The 14740-nt window shown below is 44.4% G+C and overlaps 1 protein-coding gene across 4 annotated transcripts in view; it reads left to right on the top strand.

Annotated features, from left to right (window-relative positions):
* RBM17 (RNA binding motif protein 17) overlaps window positions 1–14740 on the top strand; it is a 20327-nt gene that overhangs the window by 591 nt on the left and 4996 nt on the right. The window contains exons 1-6 of one of the 4 annotated variants that reach the window (XM_006016328.3): window positions 39–167; window positions 3403–3549; window positions 4691–4807; window positions 8386–8552; window positions 12163–12260; window positions 13225–13281. In XM_006016328.3, coding sequence (XP_006016390.1) covers window positions 3421–3549; window positions 4691–4807; window positions 8386–8552; window positions 12163–12260; window positions 13225–13281 — 568 coding nt within the window. In that variant the 5' untranslated portion in view covers window positions 39–167; window positions 3403–3420. The other 3 variants (XM_006016327.2, XM_006016326.2, XM_006016330.2) reach the window with 3 other exon arrangements.

The raw sequence follows: 14740 nt of genomic DNA, 5'->3' as shown, positions 1-14740 counted from the left end.
GGACCGGTCGCATGCGGCTGTGCTGGGTCCCTCTGCAGGGATGCCCAGAAGAAACAGGGCCCACACCTTTTCAGTTATGCGCTCCTCATCTGCAGCCCCGCCGAGCCGCAGGACCTCCTGGTCAGCCTCCTCCTGGCCCTAGCCAAGCGGGACGTCTGTCTGACCAGGTAGGAGGCTCCAGCCAGGGAAGCCATCGGGGACTGCCGGGCTCCTTTCCTGTTCCTGGTTCAACTCGCGTCTGCAGGCAGAGTTTCATCGGGCAGCATCCGCTAGTCCCTTGGACTCGTTCTAGGGCCGGCGGCCGCTCGGTATGCATCCACTGATTCCTTGGGACAACTTATAATGAGAGCGGGGACAGGAGTGGGGGTCAGAGTTGGATAACAATAGCACCAAGGATGGGGGACCCCGAGCAGAGCTCATCAGCCAGCGCCCACTGGCCCTCGAACACATGTAAGGAGTCAGTAGATGCCATCTGGTGAAAATGCCCGCAGACGTGATTAGATAAGGGATAGGAGAATGGCCCCAGAGTCCCTGTTGAGACCCCCAGCCGGAGCCTTCTTCCTGGACAGGCCTATTTGACATGTTTTGTGGACATGGGCCTTAGGCCCACAAAGCAACAGTTAGTGCCCCTTGCTAATAGAGGGGGCTATTGGATACGTGTCAGTTGTTGACATGGGACAAAAAGCAAAGCAGGGATGGGAGTGAAGGTTGTAGGTTAAAAATGAGTGCACTGAGGGGGACATGGGACAGTGTCTCGAATGAGTCCAAGGAGCCAGTGGTGAGTGGACCAGTGAAACTCTGCCCGGAGATGCGAATGGACGAGGGACAGGAAACTGGCTGCATGATCCCTGGGGGGTTCTCCCACCCAGAGCCTCCTTCCTGATCAGATAGATTGCTAATTTGGCTAAGGGCAGGGGGAGGTTGACCAGGAGGTCCCGGGACTTAACGGGGCTGTGGATAGGGAGAGCATAAGTGAAACGATGCAGGAGTAGTGCAGCCAGAGCCGCAGCAGGAAGTCCTAGAGGGGGCTGCAGCCTGGCACTCTTCAGGCAGGCACGAGCCAGGGTCTCCCTCTGATCGCAGAAGGGGCAGGAGCTGGGGGCATCCATAAACTGCACCAGATACATGCCCATAGCAATCGCTCCATGGAGGAGCCAGTAGCTGAGGTCCCCTGGAGGATTGTGGGATCAGGGTGGAATATAAGCTTGTCCACCAGGCTGGGAGATGTAGGAAGTTCTGATTAGTAATAGGAGGAGCCAGCTTTAAAATAGTTGTATATATATTTGTCTATATCTATCTTCCCTTGCTTGTCCTGTCTAAACAGGTTGCTTTTGCAGATCCTGGCTCTCCACTGACTTCGGTCATACGTATTTTCTTCTTCCAACTCCTCTCATGTTCCTCTGCACTATCTCTCTCTATCTCATCTTTGGCCTTCCTTTTCCCCTTCTCCCTGGTAGCGCCATTCTGATAACTTTATTCCTATGTATTCTTCTGGACTCCTTTGAACATACCCGTACCATGCCAGTCTTCTCTCTTGTACTTTCTTAGATGCCTCCGCTACCTTCACCAATCCTCTAATGTAAGAATTCTTCACTTTATCCATCTTCGTCACTCCACCCATCCGTCTGCGCAGTCTCACCTCTGTCACATTTAGTCGTCTTTCTCGTGTTTTCTTCATGGGCTGTCTTCACTCCGTACAATAGTACTGGGCACATGGACGTCTTGTAGACTTTCCTCTTCAGCTCCACTGATAATCTCCTGTCACATAATAGTCTTGTCACCGATTTCCGGTTTGTCCACCCTGCTGTTACTCAGTGGTTCAACTCTTCATCTAACCCTGCTGACCGGTTGACCTCACATACTTGAACTTGTTAACTTTTCAAACATGTTTGTCATTGATTATCACATTTCCAACATCAGGTATCTCAGAGAAATCACAGTAAATGTATTCCGTTTTGGATCGACTCATCTTCATTCCTCTTCCCTCTAGCACTTCCATTGGTCCAAACCAGCTTGCACTTCCTCTAAACTCTTGGCGCAAATGACCATGTTGTCCACAAACATGTTCCACGGTGGTCTCCTTCTTATTTGTTCAGTAAACACATCCATCGTGACCGCAAATAGGAACGGGCTCAAAGCTGACCCTTGATGAATGCCCATCTTCACCTCAAAACTCTGTCTCTCTCAAACTGCTCCTCGCTTTCGTTGTACATTTGCAATATATGTCCTCAGTGGTTCTGACATATTTCTGCAGCATATCCTTAACTTTCAGACACTTCTATTTCCTCCCTGGATATGTGAACATAGGCTTTCTCTAGGTCAATGAAAACAAAACGGATATCTTTACAACTTTACATGTATTTCTCCATCATTTGTCTTATTGCAAAAACTGGATCCCTGGTACTTTTCCCTGGCATGAATCCATATTAGCCTTCCCCAGTGACCACCTTAGTCCTTACCCGATTCTTCACCACTCTTCCCCATGCTTTTAAAGTGTGAGCCATCAGTTTGACTCCCCAGTATTTGCCACAGTCCTGGATGTCACCTTTCTGCTTGAGTATTGGCACCAACACACTCCCTCTCCATTCATTTAGCATCTTCTCCATTGCAATTATCACTTGAAATGTCAACTCTGCCATGGATGAGCAATTCTGCCCATCCATTGCTGGTCCCAAACTCAGATAAAGGAGGAGAGTTAGCATCAGGAAGGTCATCCGACTATAAAAACCTCTTCCAAATTATCATGATGCGGATCTGTATATATCTTTATATATCTATATTTATCTATCCATAGATCAATTGATCTATCGATCTGTCTGCCTTTATAGATGTATGTGTATGTATGTATGATAAATAAAATTAACCAAAATCATGGGAGTCATGGAGACTACTTGGTGAGGGCTGTGTCACATAGGTCAGACTAGATGACTATTTTGGTGCCTTCTGGCACTAGGGAAAAAGGGAAAAAATAGTACATATATTGCTGTTGTCATTTATTGTATGCTGCTCTGAGCCTTTCTTGATAGTGGGATATAAATCTAAATTTTAATAATAATAATTGTAATTATTAAAAAACAGTAATTATATATGGTATGAGAGATCTATATTGTTTCTGTTGTTGCTGGTTTTATTATTTAGATTTATACTCTCCTCTGTCCAACTGCTATTGTCCAGAATAAAAAAGGGGTTTTTTGAGCCTGAAGTGTGATATTTTTCCGGCATTTGTCCTAGTTCTAGGAAGGACTACTTTTCTTTAGGTTTTGAAAATTAGTATTGATTTCTTTTAAAAAGCAAGAAGAGGTAACATAAATATGTATCCAGACAACAATAAATCGGTTTAGCTAATGAACATTGATCGTACATTACAGGAATTAAATTAAATCTGATCTTTTTAATTTTTAGCTTTAAATTGAAAAGAAAATGTCACTTTATGACGACCTGGGAGTCGAGACCAGCGACTCAAAAACAGAAGGCTGGTCCAAAAATTTCAAACTGCTACAGTCCCAGCTGCAAGTGAAGAAAGCAGCTCTTACGCAAGCAAAGGTACAGGTACCGCTGCTCTTGATGACTTATTATGAATACTTTTTAGTTTAGTTGGTTTGGGGGGGGGTTTCCCCCTCCCTAAAATATTGCCCACTCTAAGCAGAATTTTGCTTGTACAGTGTACACCAATGCAGTTGATTGCCTTTACTGCATAGGTGTTTGCCCACATTGTCAGGATTTGTATGTTTGTTGGTATTGAGCATTTCTGGTAAAAGGGAACACAATGAAGTGTGTGTTGCACATAGCCTCTGGCAGGGAGATTCTTTCTAAACACAAAGTAGAAGTAATGTGTATAGTATAACTGTGGATTCCTTAAACAGCAGATTTCAGTCCTGGCTTGGAACCCAAAATTGATGTTGAGGGTAGAATAGTTAAGCACTTCTTATAGTGGAGTTAATAGGGAAGATGGTGGCTGTCTTTTATAATTTTTGGTATTGACCTGCTTGCATCATTTCTTGCTTTATGTTCTAAAGTCTTCCTTACACCGCAGTGATTCCTGGCAGTACTGGTCAAATTAGAAATTGATACAGAAAATATTTCCAGCAGGCTCAAATGGAGGCAGAGGAGATATAAACTAATCATTTGAGGAGAAGCTAAAGAGCAAGTTTATACCAGGCTGTCTTTTCCTCTATGTTTGTTACACTAGGCCTTTATCACTCTAATTCTTTGCTCAGTGTTGTTTCATGTGGTCCAGTCGCAGCTTGGTGCTTTCGGTCTCTGTAGGATCCTGCTCCCATAAAAATCAGTGCCAGAAACCCTTCTTGATTTCAGTGGGGGTAGCAGTAAGCCCTGGAAGAATGAATAGTACAAGGAATCTATATTTTTTACTTAGGTCTGGGCCTAGAGTTTACTGAGTATAGACATAGTACTATCTTGAACACTGTGCCACAGGTGCACAAATATGATATTAAAATATGCAACTGCATAGATCCAGCTCTACTAGAAATATTGAGGAAGACCTGCTAGTAAAACAAGACAAGTGGTATGGGAGGTCTGTGGGCAAAGATTGGGACCTGAGATGGATTTCATCCACTTCCAGATTTTCTTAAAATTAGAACACGCTTTATTCAGAGAGATTGAGCAAATCACCATTTAGAAAAAAGAGCATATTGCCTTCCTCAGATATTCTGTATTTCTGTGCTTCTAGAGTCAGAGAACAAAACAAACAACGGTGCTTGCTCCAGTGATAGACCTGAAGCGAGGAAGCTCTTCTGATGAGAGGCAAATTGTGGACACGCCACCCCATGTGGCACCAGGGCTAAAGGTAAGCTCACTCTATCTTGTAGATCCAGCAGTTGGCATCTGATTCTGAGCTCTGATTCTCCTTCACCCTTTGGAGTAGTTTGCATTTTCCTTCCTTAGTAATGTTGTTCTGCGGATCAAAGGTGCCTTTATTTATCGGTCTTTCTTGTTCCGGTTTGTTTTCACCAATGAAAATTCCAGCTTAAACATAGATTGTTTATCTACTCATTAAAGTACAACTCTGCATGCATATAGTGCCTTTATTCTGGAAAGCTCAAAGCACTTCATAAATGGAGAATTCTGAGAGGGAGATACATAAGTAGCAATTGCATTTTGATCCTACCAACCTTAGGAAAAAGATGGGTATAACAACCAGAAAAAAATAAAAAAAGGGCCCTTCTATTCTTACAATGATGGGGCTTCTTAATTAAGCTGTTTGGGTATCTCTTCTGAAGTAAATACTACTTCCTGCTAATGTATGAATGTTGATTGTTGCCTTACTACTGTATTTACTTGGATCTTTGATGACCCTTAGTTTAAGATTAAATTCTATACATGGAACATTTGTACATTTGTTATAGTTTTCCATGTATAAAATCGAATTATTTGGGGGTTATCTTTAATTCATCCCTCTACCATTGCAGGGGGGCAGGCAGTGTGGAAGCAGGTGGTGTGGGGAGGTCAAGCAGCTTACCCCCTGCTTGTGCCTGCTACCTCTGCTCCCTCCCCACTTCCAGCCCCCCTATCCCCAAGTCTCTGCTATTCTAGCCTGGGGCACTGAACATGGCCTCTGTAGCAGCTGTGTGGGCTGCATGCCATTGCTGTGGGGCTGGTTTGGAGCCATGTTCAGTGCCCCAGGCAAGAACAGGAACAGAACCTGGTGGAGCATATCGATGGTAAGTGGGGAAGGGACGGTGGAGGAACAGAGGCTTTGTTTGGGGGGTGGGAGATGGGGGAAGAGGCTGTAGTGGGGAGGTGGCAGGGGGGGACAGGCAGAAGCTGCTGCTATGACCTTGACTCCAAGTGAGGGCTGAAGCCCAAGCCACAGCAGCCATTTGCCCTCTACCACCCTTGCACTCGATTCTAAGACAAGGGGCTTTTTCCTTCATGTTAAATGGGGAGGGCTTCATTTTAGAATCAAGTAAATACAGTAGTGTTGGTCCACACCAGATTAGTAGATAGTAACGGATGCATCTTTTCCATAATCATGAAGGCATTCTTAACTATGCTAGTCTGACTGCTCTGTCTTATTTTCTGTTCGTAGAGAGGAAAGAGACCTTGGGTAAAACTTTGGCTTTGAAGTCAGTGGAGAAGCTTCCGTTGACTTCATTGAGGCCAGGGCTTCACGTTCTATTGCAGTGGTTCTCAGGGTGCCGCAGTGCAGGCACCTGCTGCCATGTGGCAACAGCCAGATAAAATTGCCCTGCATGCATGCTTCCTGCATTAGGGCTTTGAGCTGGCAAGTGCTGCAGCCCTTCCTGGTGCCCCCTCCCTTGCCCCAAGCTCCTCCCCTAAAGAAGCACTCAGGACTTTTCCACCCATGTGCCTGTGTCTTGAAGAAACGTTAGTGTGTGGCGGACTGGGAAGAGCTACACAGCATGAGGCGCAGCTCCTGCCTGCTTTAGGCCTATCGGAGCCATAAAGCAATCTAGGAACCAGGATTTAGGAAAGGTTGGAAGAACCAGGATTACTTAGGCTTGTGCACACATTCAAATCATCCACATTCAAACCATCCTGAGAGAGAAACTGACCTGTACAGAAGTTCAAACGGAGAAGCAAGGAGCCCCCAGTGCGGATGCTGGGCTGTCAGGGGTCCCTAGAGCTGCCCAGAGAGCTGTGCAGGCTTTTTTTTTTTTTCTTTCAACTGAAAGTAGGCAGGGATTGTCAGAGTCAGGGAAAGTGAGAGTAGGGTCTATGCACTGTGTTCTGCTGGCCCCTTAGCTGGGACTGACCAACAGAGGTGCACTGATACATCGATCCATATCATATTGGCACCAATAATAGGAAAATTGACATTATCGACAACTGGATTTTTTTGGCTGATGTTGCCGATAGATGCTGTGTGCATACGTGCACCCGCATCATGCATGCAGGCAAGAGTGCAGCTCTGCAGCTTGGAGAGCAGCGTCAGGCCAGTAAGTCTGGGGCAGGGGAAGAGGTGGGGCGGAGGGAAGGGGCGTTTTGGGGGGGGGGTGCAGATTGAGGTCCCCACGGTGAAGGAAGGAGTGTGACTGGGGCGGAGGCAGGGGCTGCACAGCTGGGGTAGGGCAGAGTGGAGCTGCGGCTCATCTGGGGATGCAGGGAGGCAGCTTTTGCCACTGCATGCATCCCTGAGGGAGCCATGGGGGACGTGTGCCCCCCCCAGATCTGCGTGCAGGGCAAGGGCCAGTTGCGCACTTGTGGCTGGTGCTGGGCTCTTCCAGGTTGGGGGACTGGGCTGGGGCTACGCTTGGGGCAGGCAGGGTGGACACTGGCAGCACTGGGAGGAGGGGCTATGGAGTGGGCTATAGTCACCCCAAAATTTGCCATAGCCTCCCTCCCAGTGCTGCCACTGCCTGCTCTGAACCTAGTCTTGGCCCAGTCCCTCCCCTGCCTGAAAGGACCTGGCACAGCCTGTGGCCCCATGCATGCAGCGCGCAGCCCACCCTTGCCCTGCACACAGATCTGGGGGGCATACGCCTCCCATGTCTTCCCCAGGGGTGCATGCAGCGAGGGGAGGCCCCTGCCCTGCATCCTCCAGGTGAGTCACTCCTCCCCCCCCCCCCCACAGACTTACCAGCCTGATGCTGTTCTCCAAGCTGCCAGGCCACATACCAGCTATTGGAGCGGTATTGGCCAATATGTCTCATTAATAATCGGCCATCAGTATCGTCCCAAAAAATCTTTTTTGGTTCACCCCTACTGACACATGCTCTCCCTCCCCAGATAGGAGGGGGAGAGAGAAGTTTTAAAGCACAGTGGCTGCTCATACAGGAGTTTTGTCTTCAGAGAGAGATTCTCCGGGAGCTAGTCCACTTAGGTTGTTCTCGAATTATTTTTTTCCCCGGAGTGACCACTTTTACTTTGGGAGAAAAATTACAATTAGCATACACTCATGATTTCCTCAGAGGGAGCAGGGACTCTTCCTGGAGAAACTGAATGTTTGTCCAAGCCCTTAGTTTGGAAAAGAGAAGATTGAGGAGGGATTTGATGACTCTTCAAAAACCTAAAGGATGGCGATTAAGAGGATAGGGATAAACTAGGTTCTGTGGTGCATGGGACAGGACAAGGGATAACGGTTTTAAATTATAGCAAGGAGAATTTAGGTTGGATAATAGGAAGAAGTTTCTAATAATAAGGATGGTTAAGCCTGTGAACAGATTACCTGAAGAAGTTGTGAAATCTGCATCCTGGGAAGTTTTTAAAAGAGCACGTTAGACAAAGACTAGTCTGATTTAGCCAGAGTGAAGGGTTGGACTGGATGACCCTCCTTGAGCAAAGAGTTGGACTGGATGACCTCTGAGGTTCTTTCCTGCCCTGTTTTTCTTAGATTCTCTGATATTATTTGCAGCTCTTAGCTGAACAGTCTCGTTGATAACTACTATTTTTTTTTCCCTGAAGGATCCTGTACCTAGTGGTTTTTCTGCAGGAGACGTGTTGATTCCTTTGGCTGATGAATACGATCCTATGTTTCCCAATGATTATGAGAAGGTAGTAAAACGCCAGAGGGAGGAACGACAACGACAGCGAGAGCTGGAGAGGCAAAAAGAGATTGAAGAAAGAGAAAAGTAAGGTTTTCAGTTGTATTCCTAAGGGGAAATATTTTTGATATCCAGCCAGTTAGTGAAAGTAAATTAATTGCATGTTAATATTTCTTATTCATGGCTCCTTGAAACATAAGAAAATATTCCTGAGTCCATTCACTCAACAGCTCTGATTTCTGTACTAGTGTATTTTAAGTTAGATTAATTTTATGGGCTGGTTGGGGAAATAATTGCCAACCATTTTAATGAATTATTGAAAATGCATTCAGTTCGTAATGGACATAATGGACTCCATTTATTATGGTGTGAATCATCTAAAGCCAATAATGACAGGAAGGATAACCCAGACTCCTACATAGACTAATTCCCACAGCCTTTCTAATCAATTAGAATCCTTCCGCTTCTGGCTGCAGTAGTAGTGAAAGAGGATTGCCTGGTCTTTCATTGGCATGAATAGTTACAGGAATGTGGATAAATATTACCAGAGTTTCACTATTGCTTTCTTCTACTTTTTTTTAACTTGCAGTATGTACCTTGATCATTTTATAGTAGCTTCTCTTTATTTTATATGAACTCAAAGAGGGGAAAAAACATAATAAGCTGGTAGATCTGAAATATCAAACGATCCATATTTCATAGAAGTAGGGTTGGAAGGGACCTTGTAGATCTTCAAGTCCGACCCCCTGCCTGGGCCGGAGGAAAACTGGGCTCAAGTGACCCCAGCCAGGTAGGCATCAAGCCTCTTCTTAAAGACCCCCAGGGTAGGAGCCAGCACCACTTCCCTTGGAAGTTGGTTCCAGATCCTAGCCGCCCTGACTGTGAAGTAGTTCCTACGGATGTCTAATCTAAACCTACTCTCCAACAACTTGTGGCCATTATTTCTTGTTATCCCGGGGGGCCCTAGGGGAAACAAGGTCTCCCCCAAGCCCTTCTGGTTCCCCCTAGTGAGTTTATAGACGGTCACCAGGTCCCCCCTCAGCCTTCTCTTGTGAAGGCTGAACAGGTTCAGGTCCCGTAGCCTCTCATTGTAGGGTCTGCCCTGCTGTCCCCGGCTCATGCGGGTGGCCCTCCTCTGGATCCTCTCAGTGCTGTCCACATCCCTCTTGAAGTGGGGTGCCCAGAAACACAGTACTCCAGCTGTGGCCTGACCGGTGTCGCATAGAGGGGGAGGATCACCTCCTTGGCCATGATTGAGATGCCCATGTGGAGAGATGAGAAGGTCCGGTTCGCCCTGCCGACCGTGACCTCGCACTGTCGGCCCATGTTCATGTTGGAGTCAATAATGACTCCAAGATCCCTTTCTGCCTCCGTGCTCTCAAGAAGGGAGTTTCCCAGTTTATAAGTGTGCTGGTGGTTACTACTGCCCAAGTGCAGCACCCTGCACTTGTCAGTATTGAAATGCATCCTGTTTTTGTTAGCCCACCCCTGCAACCTATCCAGGTCTTGCTGCAGTCTTTCCCTCCCTACTAGTGTGCCCACCTCACCCCAAATTTTGGTATCATCAGCAAATTTAAACAGGTTGCTTTTTACCCCATCGTCCAAATCGCTGATAAAGAAATTGAACAGCGCGGGCCCAAGGACCGAGCCCTGGGGGACTCCGCTGCCCACTTCCCCCAGGTCAAATATGACCTGTCCACCACCATTTAAAATGATTAATCAAGATTTCACTGTGAGATTAAAATATATAAAGCTGCAGTAAGCATACGTTTTATTGGGGCATCATATACTTGAGTACAGGGGGATCTAGAAAATATATTGGGAGATACTGTTTCTGAAATATATGATTCTCTTGATTTTTGGCTTGTCGGGTCTCTTGGTGATGCTTAACTGCAGAACTATTATTCTTAGTACCTCATAGGACAGTTTTGGTGCCTATGCTGAGAATACAGTCTTTTTCCTTTGAGGCTGTATAATTTGTAAATGTTTTAAGGATGGGAAGGGGAGTGTACCTTTAGCAGGTTTGCAGATGACACCAAGCTGGGGAGAGTAGTAGGTACACTGGAAGGTAAGGCTAGGAATTACAGCGACTGCAACAGATTGGAAAATTGGAACCAAAGAAATCTCATGCAGTTCAACAAGGACGAGTGCAAAGTCCTGCACTTAGGACAGAGCAGTCCCATGCACCGGTGCAGGCTGGGGGTGACTGGCTGGGCAGCAGTTCTGCAGAAAAGGACCTGGGGGTTACAGTTGATAATAAGGTGGATATGACCAATAGTGTGTCCTATTTGAGAAGGCTAATGGCATACTGGACTGCATTAGTAGAAGCATTGACAGCAGATCAAGGGAAGTGATTATTCCCCTGTATTCAGCACTGGTGAGGCCACATCTGGAGTACTGTTTCCAGTTTGGGCCCCCCACTCCAGAAAGGATTTGGACAAATTGGAGAGAGTCCAGTGGAGGGCAGTGAAAATGGTTCGGGGGCTGGGACACATGACTTGTGAAGAGAGGCTGAGGGAACTGGGCTGATTAGTTTAGAAAAGAGGAAACTGAGTGGGGACTTAATAGCTGCCTTCAACTCCCTGCACAGGGGCTCCAAAGAGGATGGAGCTGGACTGTTCTCGGTGGTGGCAGACGACAGAACAAGGAGCAATCGGCTCAAGTTGCAGCAAGGGAAGTTGAGGTTAGATATTAGGAAGAATTTTCTTACTAGGAGGGTAATAAAAACACTGGAAAAGTTTGCCCAGAGAGGTTCTCAAATCTCCATCTTTGGAGGTTTTTAAGATGTGGCTAGACAAGGCCTTGGCTGGGATGATCTAGTTGGGGATGGTCCTGCTTTGAGCCCTTCCAGCCCTAATTTTCTATGATTCATAGATAGTAGGGCTCGTAGGGACCTCTGGAGGTCATCTAATCCAACCCGCTACAAGACCATCCCTATCCAGACCATCCCATACAAATCCCTGTCTTACATTTCTAGAACTATGCGAACAGCTATGTGATGCATAGGTACCTTTCCTTTATTTTTTAAAAGAATGCTGTCTATAACTTTATAACCCAGAATAATTTTATATTATTTTTAAAAGTATGTCCAGCGTATTATGTAAATTATATAACTCGGTTTTGAAACAAATTTTCAAAAGTTTTTTCATCCTAATTGTCAGGCTGTTGTCAATTGGAGCTTACATGATGAATGTTTCAGTTGATTATAAATTAATGATCCCAATCCATTCAGGAGAAGGTCAATAATGTGGCATTCAGCAGAGATGCTAATAAAGCAGGATGGCAAGCTAGCATCTTTGGTTATCTCCTTTGTAATTTCTTTCTGTATTTCTTCCACTGTAACTATCCAAGCTTGGGTGGATGCTGCACACAGATATACGAATGCGGGTGCTCGTTCTCATGCATTCTAATTGGCTTAATTTCAGCATGTGTAAGGATGAAGCTCTGTTTGTGGGCTTGTCTGATGTTTTAAAATGATTTTTCCAGGAAGGAATCATGTTTAAAAAAGATAAATTGAAAAAGTAAAAGTAAGTTAAAATGAATGAAAGGCTGCTTACCTTAGATACCTTAGGTAGCTCTAGCTGATGATAGGGATGTTATAGATGCAGATTAGAAAACTGATATAACTCACTCAACAAATAAGTCTTTGAAATGTAAGGAAAGAACAACTTATTGTAATTCCTGTTCTCATTTTTAGGAGACGTAAAGACAGGCATGAAGCCAGTGGGTTTTCAAGAAGACCAGATCCAGATTCTGATGAAGATGAAGACTATGAAAGGGAGAGAAGGAAAAGAAGTAAGAGGGAGAAGGATTTGTCTAAACTCTTTTCTTTGGGTAAATCAAAGGCTTTGCAGTCCAGCTCTGTGTTCTTGTGCCAGCTGCCTTTCTTTTACCGCATTCAAGAAGTCCGGTTCCCCTTGGAGCTCTAGAATACATTGGTCACTTTTATGAAGCGGCTGCTTTAGTAATAAAGCTTCTTTTCTTTTCTTCACAGGGGGAGGGGGGAAACTACAACCTAAGTACCTGTGAAACACCCTTTTTACACTAGTTTGTAGATTTCTAAATGTAAATTCCAGTGAAGAGGAGAAATGAGATCATTGTAAGGGCTCATTTTTAAGATTAAGCTTAACGACTGTAACGATCACTTTTACTTCTTAAACCTTTGGGATCTAAATTGTAAAATATGTATCCGTGGTTAGATGTGTGTCGACAAAGTAGCAAATTAAACCTCAGCTGTTCTGAATTACGGTAGCGAATTTACAGTGGATAATCCAGACGTATGTGCAACAAATTGATAATTTATGCATTTTATGTTTAGAACTACTTTGCCGTTAAGGATTTCATAGCTTTAAAGCTCTTATTTTTCCTATCCCTGTCTGAATTTTTTTGGGGAAAAAAAGTGTTTTGTCAGCTTCATTATTGCCAATTAACCTTAGAGTAAATATAGATTTTAATAAAGTTAGGACACCAGTTTAAGGCAACTTTATTGCATAATTAATTGATGGTTTTGTTAATGACAGATACCAATTATCTGCACTCAGATTTCCAGTCAGTTTGTTTTTATTTTTGCTTTGGAGCTTATTCTTTTATTAACAATGAGAGAAAAAAATGTGAGCACTGAGGACTTGTAGGGGTCCTGCAGGTACGTATGTATGAGCTTCAGTCACTGCATTGATGAGATTTATTATCCTGCCTGACAAAACGCATCATCTGCATGAATGTACATCTACATTCATGCGACTGCTAATTTTGTTTGCAGGTATGGGCGGAGCTGCCATCGCACCACCTACTTCCCTTGTTGAAAAGGACAAGGAACGTATGTATATCCAGATTAGTAGAATTAACATTTACATTCTCTTAATCCTGGCAAATGCATTAATTCCTACTTGATCTTTTTACAAGCTGTAGACAAAATGCACCATTGTCCTCTCACAAGTACGAAAATTATTGGCTTCAGTGGAACCAGTGCAGGTCCTATGGGAGGGGACTGCTGGGAGCCCCTGCAGGAAATGCATGCTCTTCAGAGTTGTTCTTCACAGGGGTTCTTTGCATTGCCGGAGAAGGGCTTGGCTGGCAGAGCCATGATGATGCACATCACATCCACTGTTTTTATTTTACACGTTGTGGGGTGTGCTAGGAATAGATTTCTACAGGTAGACCTTTAGCTGCAGAGCTGTCCCACTCTAGATTGTAGGCTATTTTTCTTCCCCCACATTGCAGAGTACCCTTCTGCATAGTTTTTTTTTCAAGGGGCTGCATATAAAGAGAGAATGTTACCCCTTCTAAAGTGAAGGCTTGATATGGTTTGCAGTTTCTCAGTAAGTTTAGATGGAAAGACAGGGTTGTATTATGCATTCTGCCACTGGGTGGCATAACTGCACTAGGAGAGCCGAAAATACTCCAACAGTTCTGGGCCATTTTGTTTTGTTGCTTTCGTTTTTAATTTAAGATAGCTAGCAGCTTGTTACGTGGATTACTGTAAATATGAGTGTATTTGAGAACTCTGTACACGTCAAGAGCTCTTTCCTTTTGGAATTCCTGAACTGATTTATAACAACTTAAACAAATAAATATGTAAAGTTTGGTTAAATTAGGTGGGGATACATGTATTTGAAGTGTGTAAACATTAGACAGAGAAGAGCTGTTTAAGCCGTATCATTGAGAGGAATTGAATACAATCAAGGAAAGGCAAATATAGGCAGGCAATCAGAAAAAATAACCTAAGGGTAAAAGCTAGTAAACTGTGAAATGGTCTTATAAGAGAACCTACTGTAAGCCATATTACTTGTGACACATAAGTGGATTGGACAAGCCATGGAAAATGATGCTGTAGCAAATGATCTTGTATAGCAGATGGACTTGTCCTTTCTCATTTTCTAGGATTTCCCCAAAATGCAAGTCTGGTCGACTTTTTGCCAGTTATGTGCCAGGGTACAGACAGTAATCCCTTTAAAAAGAAATCATAGTATAAAGCCTGTTCACAAACTATCAAATGCGAAATCCAGTTGTGAACTAAATTTCTTATAATGCCTTCAGTCTGGTTTGTTGCTTTCTTTAGTTTTGCCAGACTCTTATTTTGATTTTGAGGCTGATGTTCTGTCTTCCACTCATCTGTGATTTTACGTCTGACAGGGAAAGCTGTTGTTTTAAAAGCTGTCAGTAACAGCAGATGAGTATTTTACCGAATGTTTCTGAAACAGCATCATCCATTGCATGGGGGTATAGGTTTCAGTTGCCAAATTGTATATTCCTAATTCTGTTTCTAATGAAAGAGT

This window comes from Alligator sinensis, unplaced genomic scaffold, assembly GCF_000455745.1.
Source record: "Alligator sinensis unplaced genomic scaffold, ASM45574v1 scaffold268_1, whole genome shotgun sequence".
Lineage (NCBI taxonomy): Eukaryota > Metazoa > Chordata > Crocodylia > Alligatoridae > Alligator > Alligator sinensis.
The sequence above is the reverse complement of the archived record's forward strand: the minus strand, read 5'-3'. Positions and strand labels throughout refer to the sequence as shown.